General features: G+C 69.5%; 1 protein-coding gene across 3 annotated transcripts; it reads right to left on the reverse strand.

The window, feature by feature from the left end:
- Positions 1 to 412: 412 nt before the first annotated feature.
- On the reverse strand, positions 413 to 7,671 carry RASAL1 (RAS protein activator like 1). Of its 3 annotated transcripts, XM_072024191.1 has the most exons (21): positions 7,537 to 7,671; positions 6,630 to 6,686; positions 6,410 to 6,523; positions 6,252 to 6,313; positions 6,034 to 6,163; positions 5,404 to 5,485; positions 5,170 to 5,307; positions 4,999 to 5,081; positions 4,788 to 4,905; positions 4,566 to 4,719; positions 4,401 to 4,465; positions 4,203 to 4,315; positions 3,910 to 4,102; positions 3,688 to 3,825; positions 3,077 to 3,215; positions 2,695 to 2,873; positions 2,468 to 2,614; positions 1,471 to 1,606; positions 1,262 to 1,382; positions 1,113 to 1,177; positions 413 to 696 (listed from the first exon to the last, which is right to left on the reverse strand). In XM_072024191.1, exons 1-21 carry the CDS (start codon positions 7,599 to 7,601, stop codon positions 548 to 550), a joined length of 2,448 nt encoding a protein of 815 aa, XP_071880292.1. In that variant the 5' UTR covers positions 7,602 to 7,671; the 3' UTR covers positions 413 to 547. The 3 variants fall into 3 exon arrangements, with proteins under 3 accessions (XP_071880292.1, XP_071880291.1, XP_071880290.1); XM_072024190.1 differs by lacking the exons at positions 413 to 696; positions 1,113 to 1,177; positions 1,262 to 1,382; positions 1,471 to 1,606 and having other exon boundaries at positions 1,636 to 2,614; positions 5,215 to 5,307; XM_072024189.1 differs by lacking the exons at positions 413 to 696; positions 1,113 to 1,177; positions 1,262 to 1,382; positions 1,471 to 1,606 and having other exon boundaries at positions 1,636 to 2,614.
- Positions 7,672 to 8,622: the final 951 nt, after the last annotated feature.

Raw genomic sequence — 8,622 nt, forward strand, 5'->3', positions numbered from 1 at the left:
GCTGGGTGGCACCGCCGCAGGGGGGTGTCCATCACCCAGGGGGGTGAGGCTCGGGGACACGCCGTGGGGACATGGGGCTGTGGGGAGCCTTAGGGGGTGGCTGAGTGTGTGTGTGTGCACACTCGTGTTCGTGCATGCCGTGTGCGTGCACACGTGTGCTGCGTGTGTGTGCACAGCCGTGCGCTCACAGCCACACCAACGTGCACACGCGCTCTTCCACGCGTGCCTGCACCCCCGTGGAGATCTCACCCCCCCACCCCCCCCCAAATCACAGCAGCGCTGCCACTCGTGTCCCATGCACCGCAGCCCACGCGTGGCCCCTGCAGCCCTTGCACACCCAGCCGTGCACCCCGCGGCCTCCTGCGTGTCCGTGGGACGCCCCCGCTGCGCTGTCCCCGCGTCCACGGGGGCAGCGGAACGGAGGAAGGCGGCGAGGACTACAACTCCCAGCGTGCCTTGCGGCGCAGGGCAGGGCCGGCCGGGCCCCCGGCGGCGCAGGGCATGCTGGGGGCTGTAGTCCCAGCCGGCGCCGCGGTGCCACCACCCTTCAAGTGGCGGGTGGGGGGACCGCGTCCGTGTCCGTGTCCGTGTCCGTGTCCGTGGGCGAGCTCGCGGCGCCGTGGCGGCGAGCGAAAGCCTCGTGGGCGATGTCCAGGTCCCGCAGCACCTCCTGCAGCCGCCCCCACGCGGCTCCTCCTGCGGCACCGGCAGCGTCAGCGCCCACCCGCGACCCCCGGCCCCCACTCGCGACCCCCGCGTCCCCCACGGGTCGCCGCGTCCCGTCCCGCTGCGCCCCACGCACCCCCTCCCGCACCCCCCCGGCGTGGCCAAAAGCGCCGCGTGGCGAGCGTGGGGCACCCGTGTGCGTGGGGATGCGCGCGTGGGCGCGTGTCTGCCCCACGCACCCCCCCGTGCGCGTGTCCGGCTGCTGGCTGTGAGCGCGCACCCTGCCAGGCGCGGCCCCGCGTGCGTGTGCCCGCGGGTGTTTGCTGTCCCCTAGTGGAGGAGACACCCGTGGGTGCGCACACGCGTGGGTGTGCACGCGCGTCCGTGCGTAATTACGCGCGCCTTGCCGGGGTGGGGGTCCCCGCGCGCCCCCCGTGCGCCCCTACCTCCCTGCCCCGCCTGGGGGGGCTCCATCGCCGCGCTGCCCTCGGGCCCCCCCTCTGCTGCCTCCCTGCAAGGCAAGGACCCTGAGCCATGCCGGGGGGGCACCCATGGGTGCTGGGCACCCCGCAGCCCCCCCCCCTCCCCGCCTCACCGCAGCCGTGCCCCCGCTGCCCGGAGGTGCCCGTAGAGGCTCTGCGCCGCCGCCGCGGGGTCCAGGGGGTCGCTCCACTCATCCAGAGCCACGGCACCGTGGGTCCTGCTGCAGCCGGGTGCTGCCCAGGAGGATCTGGGTGGGTGGGGGGGTCCTGCTGGGGACCCCCCCCACACCCACACACCCCACCCATAGGTCCCTGGACATACCGGTGCGGGCAGGCTGCAGGCAGCAGGACCAGCGGGTGGCACGGAAGGCGCCGGGGTGGCAAGTGGGCAGCATGGTCTGGTTGGTGCTGCTGGCCTGCCGCAGCGCCCACAGCCACTGCCACAGCTCCTGCGCGCCCTGTGGGGACACGGGGTGGGGGTGGCACCCAGCGGGTGTCCCCCCCCGAGGTGCCAGAGGTCACGGTTCCACCCCACAGCATCCCCAAAGGGGTGGCACCGCGGGGACAGCAAGCGGCGGTTTGATGGCAGAGGGGTCCGGGTTGGAGATGGGGGGGAGGTGGCACTATGGGGGCGGGGATGGTTCCCCAGTGGTCCCAGTATGGACAGGGATGGTTCCCCAGTACACCCAGTACAGACAGGGTTGGTACCCCAGTGATCCCAGTATAGACAGGGCTGGTTTCCCCATGGCCCTAATATAGTTAGAGGTGGAATCCCAGTGACCCCAGTATGGATAGAGTTGGATACCCCAGTGACCCCAGTACAACTGGAGTGATGCCAGTAGGGATATAGCTGGATACCCCAGTGACCCCAGTACAATAAGAGTTGATAGCCCAGTGACCCCAGTATAAATATAGCTGGATACCCTGGTGACCCCAGTATACCTGGAGTGACCCCAGTGCAGATATAGCTGGATACCCCAGTGATCCCAGTACACCTGGAGCTGATAGCCCAGTGACCCCAGTACGGATACAGCTGGATACCCTACTGATCCCAGCACAGGTTGGGCAGGCACCCCAGTGACCCCAGTACAACCTGAGTAGGATACCCCAGTGTTCCCATACAACCAGGGCTGGCACCCCACTGTTCCCAGTACAACCAGTAGAGCTGCATTTGGGACTGGGACTATTCCCACCGCCCCCAGGCACTGCTCGCTTCCCCCTGGGCTGGTTGCTGGTGTCCTGGGCGGGGGCACTGGAGGGTGCTGGGCTTGGAGGGGGGTGTCCCCAGTGTCCCAAGGGTGCGGGGTGGGTGCCCCCACCTTGCACTGGATGTAGGTGGTGCGGAGCTGCCCGGCGCCGTCCTGTGCCACCACCTGCATGACGTGGGGCTGCGGGAAGGTGCCCTCGTCCACGCGCTCCACCGCCCGCATCTGCGGCACGGGGATGCGGCAACGCGCCTGGGGACCCTGAAATGGAACAGGTCACTGTGCCCACAGCCCTGACACCCACCGGCGGGGTCGTGGAGGGGGTCGTGGGCAGCACCCACCTGCCCCTCGGGGGTCTTGGAGTAGGACAGAGCCTCGGCGCTGAGCCAGAAGTACCTCTTCTTGAAGGCGGAGCGGGGCAGCAGCGAGGAGGGCTCCTCGGCCTCGCGCACGTGCAGGAAGCCCTCCTTGATGGTGGCCGTGGGGCACAGAGGTGCCGCCAGCACCGGCTCCTCGCCCGCTGCGGCCGTGGCATTGAGGTGGGGGCATCACCTCGGGGTGCCACCGCCTCGCCCAGCCCGAGGATGCCCCAAAACCGGAGCTTGAATTCCCCCCTTAAATGGGGAAGCACCCCTCGGGGTCCTGGGGGATTTTGTAGGGTTTGGTGCCACCCTCACCCCCCAGTACCACGCAGGGGGTGCCCGGCGTGCCCTGGGTGCTCACCGTGGGTGCTGTCCACCTCCACCAGGCTGTCCAGGAAGGCTTTGACGCGGGTGATGCTGGGCAGCAGCACGGCGTGCAGCGGGGCCATCCAGGGCTCCTTGCCCAGCTGCAGCCCCAGGTTGCCGATGCTCTGCAGCGCCTGCCCCGCGCGGGAAGGGCTCACGCTGACGGGTCCCGTCCCCAACACCCGGTGCTTGTCCCCCCCACTATGTCCTGTCCCCCGTGGGAGTGGGAATTGGGGGAGGAAAATGGGAAAGGGAGGTGGCACGGGGTGGTGGGACCCAAGCAGGCAGCGCTGCCCCGTGCTCGGTGCATGGTGACAAGTGGGGTGGGTCACGGCATGTGGCATGGGGACAGGAATGGCTCTGCCCTCCCTGCGGTCCCTGTCCCTCCCTGGGGTCCCTGCTCCCTTATGGGAAACCTTTCCCTCCCCTGGGTCTCCCTGCCTCTCTGGGGTCCCCTTCCCTCAGTGGCATCCCCGTTGCCTCCGGGGTCCCTGTCCCTTCTGGGCTCCCCATCCCTCCTGGGTGTCCCTGTCCCTCCTGGGTGTCCCCATCCCTCCCAGGTGTCCCTGTCCCTCCCCGATGTCCCCGTCCCCGGGCTCCCCACACCTTGGCGAGCAGCAGGAGTGTGCGGCCGGTGCGCGGGTCGGCGTGCTGCTCCCGCAGGCCGAAGAGTTTGGGGGTGAGCACAGCGGGGGCGAAGAAGCGGAGGAAGAGGAAGCCGCTGATGGAGAAGTAGCGCACCTCCTGCTGGGGCAGGGGGACAGAGCTCGGGGCTCGGCCACCTCCTGGCACTTTGTGGCCCCCCCCTGGCCCCGCCGTGGCCCCCACCTCGTGCTGCTCCGAGGGGAACTGCTCCTCCACCCGCCTGCGGAGCTGCTTGAAGGCCGCCCTCATGAGCGGGGGACACTTGTCCACCGAGCCCACGATGGCATCGACCGTGTCCCCCAGGTAGCCCTGCAGCAGCCCCAGGCTGCTCTCCCGCACCTGCGCCTCCGACAGGGACCCCTTGAAGGAAATCCTCCTGCGGGGACACCGCCGGCTCGCCACCGGGATGCCCGCTGCAGGGGGTGGTCCCCATCCTACAGGGGGACACCGGGACGGGGATGTGTCCCCACACTCGCCTGCCGCGGCTCAGCTCCATCTTGCAGGGGTCCAGCTCCACGTACTTCTTCTCCTCGAAGACGCGGTTCACCACGGGCTTCAGGACCTCGTGCAGGTAGGGCAGCCCCACCACCTGGTGGGACACGAGCCACCCTCCTTGTCCCCGAGCTGTCCCTGGCGCCGTGCCATGTGTCCCCATGTCCCCCTCCCTTGCTCACCTTCATGAACATCTCCACGGACTTGGAGGCCAGCGAGTTGGAGCGGAACAGGGTGTTGGGGTCCGCTGGGAGGCAGCAGGACATTCCCGTGTCCTCCTTGGTGGCCCCGCTCTGCCTCCCAAAGGGGGGTTTTGGGGAGGGGGCAGCCAGCCCCCCAGCACTTACTGGTCCTGGCCAGCTCGCGGGCGATGAGGTAGTCCAGGAAGGGCACGGCCAGCCCCTGCGCCAGGAAGATCTTCACCAGCTTGGTGGCCACGTCCTGCCGGCTCTCCCCCGAGCTCACCTCCTCCAGGATGGCCAGGGCTGTGCCGGCTGGGGGCTGCGGGGAGGGCAGGGTGGGCAGGGGGCTGCCACAAGGCTTGGGGGGGGGACAAGGGTGGCACCCACCTGGCCCGGGCAGCAGATGGGCTCGGCGAGGAGCTGGATGAGGGGCTGGTAGCAGTGTGGGGGCAGCACCTGCTCCTCCACCAGCCGCACCGCCAGCCGCAGGGACCCCAGGCGCCCCCTGCAACGACACCACGAAGGGAGAGGCTGGGACGGATCCTGACACGCCCCCCCCGCCCCCCCCCCCCGGCACCCTCATGCCTCTCGTGCTCACCCCGGCTCCTCGGCGCTGCTGGCGAAGGGCAAGAGCTGGAACCAGCCCTTGGTGGCACCCGGGGTGCCCACGGGGAGCTCGACCTGGGTTTTTGGGAGGAAAGCTGAGCCAAAGGGCGGGGGGGGCGCACACCGTGGCACCGGTGCCCCCCGCGCCCCCCGAGGCCCTCACCCGTCCCAGGAAGTCGTTCTTGCCCACCATGTCCCAGTCCCACACCTCCACGCTCAGCACGGCGTCCCCCAGCTCGCCCTCGGCCAGCTCGAACTCCAGCACCTCGTCCCAGCGCGGGAAGCGGGTTTTCTTAATCACCTGTGGGGACAGGGCCGGTGGAAGCAGGGGACGAGGTCCCCATGGGACCCCCCAGCCTTTGGGGACATCCCCCCCGGTGTCACCACCCAGACTCACGGCCGTCTCCTGCGTGTGCCCGCAGCACGACACCCGGGCGAAGGGGTCCGAGGTGCCCGAGGGGTCCCGGGGCGCCAGGTCCCTGCGGGAGGGTGGGGGTGTGGTGAGGTGGCACGATGGCACCGGGGGGGGTTCTGGCACCCTGTCCCTGGGTGAGGGGGGGGCAGGTGGCCCAGCGGGGGACGCTGCTGTCCCTCCTGGCTGTCCCCGTGGCCATCTCGTTGCCTTGGTAGCCGCTTTGGTAGCCATGGCAGCGGGATGCTGCTCCTGCCTCTGCCAGCTGCCTGCGGGCGCACGGGCACGCACAGGCACACGTGTGCACACGCGTGTGAACACACACACACACGTGTGAAAAAACACACACACACGTGTGCACACGCACACTGCCACCCCAAAACCAGCAGCCCCCTCCCAGCCCACCCTAACGCCACCCACAGCCTTCGGGGTGTGCCTCAGTTTCCCCCCAGCTTACAGCCAGCGGGGACAGACGCGGTGCGTCCCCTGGTGTGTCCCACGGGATGTGCCACCACCATCCTCACCACGTTCACGGCTCCGCTGACCCCCACCAGCCCAAAATGAGACCCCGGTGTGGGTGCAGCCCCCCCCCTCAGCACCCCTGGGTGCCGCTACCTGGCCCTGATGAGGTGACAGCGCAGCACCCGCGGGTGGCCCTGCTCAGGCACCTGCACCTCCAGCTGGATCTCGCCCTGCACCTCCTCGTCGGGGTCCACGGGCGCCAGGCTGAGCCAGCCGTCGATGCCTGCCGAGGGGGACAGGGTGGGCACCAGCAGCATGGGGATGACCCCTTTGGGCCCCCCCCAAAAAATCCCCGAAACCCCCTGGCTCACCCCGCGGCTCAGCCGAGATCTGCTGGTGGCTGAGCGACACCTTGCCGATCACATCGTCGTGCCTGCGGGGGGGACACCGATGGGGACAGCCACCCTCGGGTGGCAGAGCCTCAATGCCACCCCCTGGACCCCCCCCACGACCCCGTTACCCCCCCTACCCGATGGTGTCTTCGTCCAGCACGTAGATGGCGAGGCTGCGGAAGCCGCGGGGCAGGCGCAGGGTGTACTCCTCACCCCAAAAAGGGTTCAGGCTCTTCCACACCGTGGCCGTCCTGTGGGCGCGGGACCCCCGTGGGCACATGGAGGGGAAGGAGGGGGTGCGCCCACCCCCCCACAAAGTCCCCGTGTCCCCTCTCCGAGCGGGGCACGCTCCCCTACCTGGCCACCACCTCGTTGTCCACCTTGACCACGCAGTAGGGATCGCTGGAGCCGGAGCTGGGGGTGGGAAAGGGGACGGGGGTCAGCACCCCAGGGTGCTGCTGGGGGGGGGCTCCTCAGCCGGACCCCACAGCTGGCACCCTCCACGGGGTCGGCACTGTGAGCTTGGGGACCCCGGGGCCACCCCGAGCCGCTTGTCCCCACGTCCCCAGGTGTCGGTGCCTGGTGGTGGCACCCAGCCCTGAGTTTCTGTAGCAACCTGGGCTCGGGGCTGGGGCGGTGTCAGGGTGACACGGTGACACGGTGACACGGTGACACCCGCTTTCCCCTGGCCCAGGGCCCTCCCGGCCTTAACCCTTTTCCAGCGGGGCGGAAAAGCAGCCCCCGTGCCCCAGGACCAGGGGACGAGGGACGGATCCTGCCTCTTCCTCCCCGGTGGGTGCCCCACACCCTCCCGGCTGGGTGCTGGGGTGTGGGGCAATGCCAGGGCCCCCCCAATTCCCGAGCCCCCCTCTCCCGAGCCCCCCACCCCGGGGCAATGCTCAGCCAGGAGCCGGACCCCAAAGGAGGTGCCCCCAGCCCCAAAGACAGGACGGTCCCGGTGGGGACCCCCTGGCTGCATGCCCTGAGATCGGGGCACCCCAAAAGGTCCCTGGGGGGGCTGCGCACCCCAAGAGCGCTGCCCCAGCCCTGGGGGAACGCCCCGAGCCCCCCTTGCTGGGGGGGGGCAGCAAAAGGGGTGGGGGGCTGAGCCTTCAGCAGACCCCCCCATGAGGGAAACGGATCCCTGGCAGCAAAGGGGGGCGAGCGGGGAGCCCCAAAACCGGGGGGAGAGCAGAGCCCACCCCATTCCATGTCCCCCATGGGGTGAGGGGGCAGAGACCCCCCTCCCCCCGGCAGCACTCACACGTCCTTGGCGGGCAGATCCTTCCCCTCCAGCACCCGGCAGCGCAGCGAGGTGCTCTTGGCCATGCTGGCATGGCACCTAGGGGTCCATGGGGGGGGGCTGCAAGGTTTAGGGGGGGGGCAGCAAGGCCCTGCTTCCTCCTCCTCCTCCTCCTCCTCCTCCTCCTCCTCCTCCTCCTCCTCCTCCTCCTCCTCCTCGCTGCGTCCTTCCTCGGTTTGTTCCGGAGCGAGCAGGAGGCAGCGAGCCGGAGCGCGCGGGCGAGCTCGGGTGGGCTGGCCCCGTGCCCACGGACACGGCGGCACAGCCTGGGGAGGGGGTGGGGGGGGCTCACCGGGGACCCCCCCCTCTCCCCACACCCACCCACCCGTGTCACCCGCATGGCCAAAGCCATCCTAAGCCCCCCACCCCGCTCTGCTAGCAGCGGGGAAACTGAGGCACGTCCCCTGTTCCCGGTGACCCCCACACGGACCTTTCAGGTGCCCCCCCCCTTCAGGGGGGTAATTTCGGTCCTGTCACAGCTGGGAGCCGTCAGGGACTGTCCCCAGGTTTTTGGGGGGCTGTCCCTGTATGTGGTGGGTGTCCCCCCCCCGCCCCGTGTCCCCGGGCAGCAGCTGGGTGTGGGGGGGTGGTCCCTGGGGGGCACCGGGGGGGCTGCGTGCCATGCCCAGGAGTCAGGGGGGGTCACTTTGTGGGTGCTGTGACCCCTGGGTGGCACTGCCAGGGGGGTGTCACTTTGTGGGTGTTGTGTTCCTGGTGTGCCACTACCAGGGGGTGTCACCTTGTCACTTTGTGGGTGCTGTGTCCCCAGGGTGGCACTGCTGGGGGGTGTCACTTTGTGGGTGCTGTGTCCCTGAGGTGCCACTACTGGGGGGTGTCACTTTGTGTGGGGGTGGCACTGCCAGGGGGTGTCACTTTGTCACTTTGTGGGTGCTATGTCCCTGGGGTGGCACTGCCAGGGAGTGTCCCCATATGGACACTGTCACCTTGTGACATTGTGGGTGCTGTGTCCCCAGGGTGTCAGTACGAGGGGGTGTCACTTTGTGGGTGGGTGTCCCCGCCAGGGGGTGTCCCCATATGGACAGTGTC

The sequence above is a fragment of the Anas platyrhynchos genome, chromosome 16 (assembly GCF_047663525.1).
Source record: "Anas platyrhynchos isolate ZD024472 breed Pekin duck chromosome 16, IASCAAS_PekinDuck_T2T, whole genome shotgun sequence".
NCBI classification, from domain to species: Eukaryota; Metazoa; Chordata; class Aves; order Anseriformes; family Anatidae; genus Anas; species Anas platyrhynchos.

Bases quoted from the DNA above. Each gene is read 5' to 3' on its own strand.
- RASAL1 (XM_072024189.1), bottom strand. From the start codon at position 7,601: ATGGCCAAGAGCACCTCGCTGCGCTGCCGGGTGCTGGAGGGGAAGGAT. The intron at 5,082-5,169 runs GTGAGGGCCTCG...CCAAAAACCCAG, and splicing joins AGAACGACTTCCTGGGACGG to GTCGAGCTCCCCGTGGGCAC. The intron at 4,103-4,202 runs GCGAGTGTGGGG...GTGTCCCCGCAG, and splicing joins ATGGAGCTGAGCCGCGGCAG to GAGGATTTCCTTCAAGGGGT.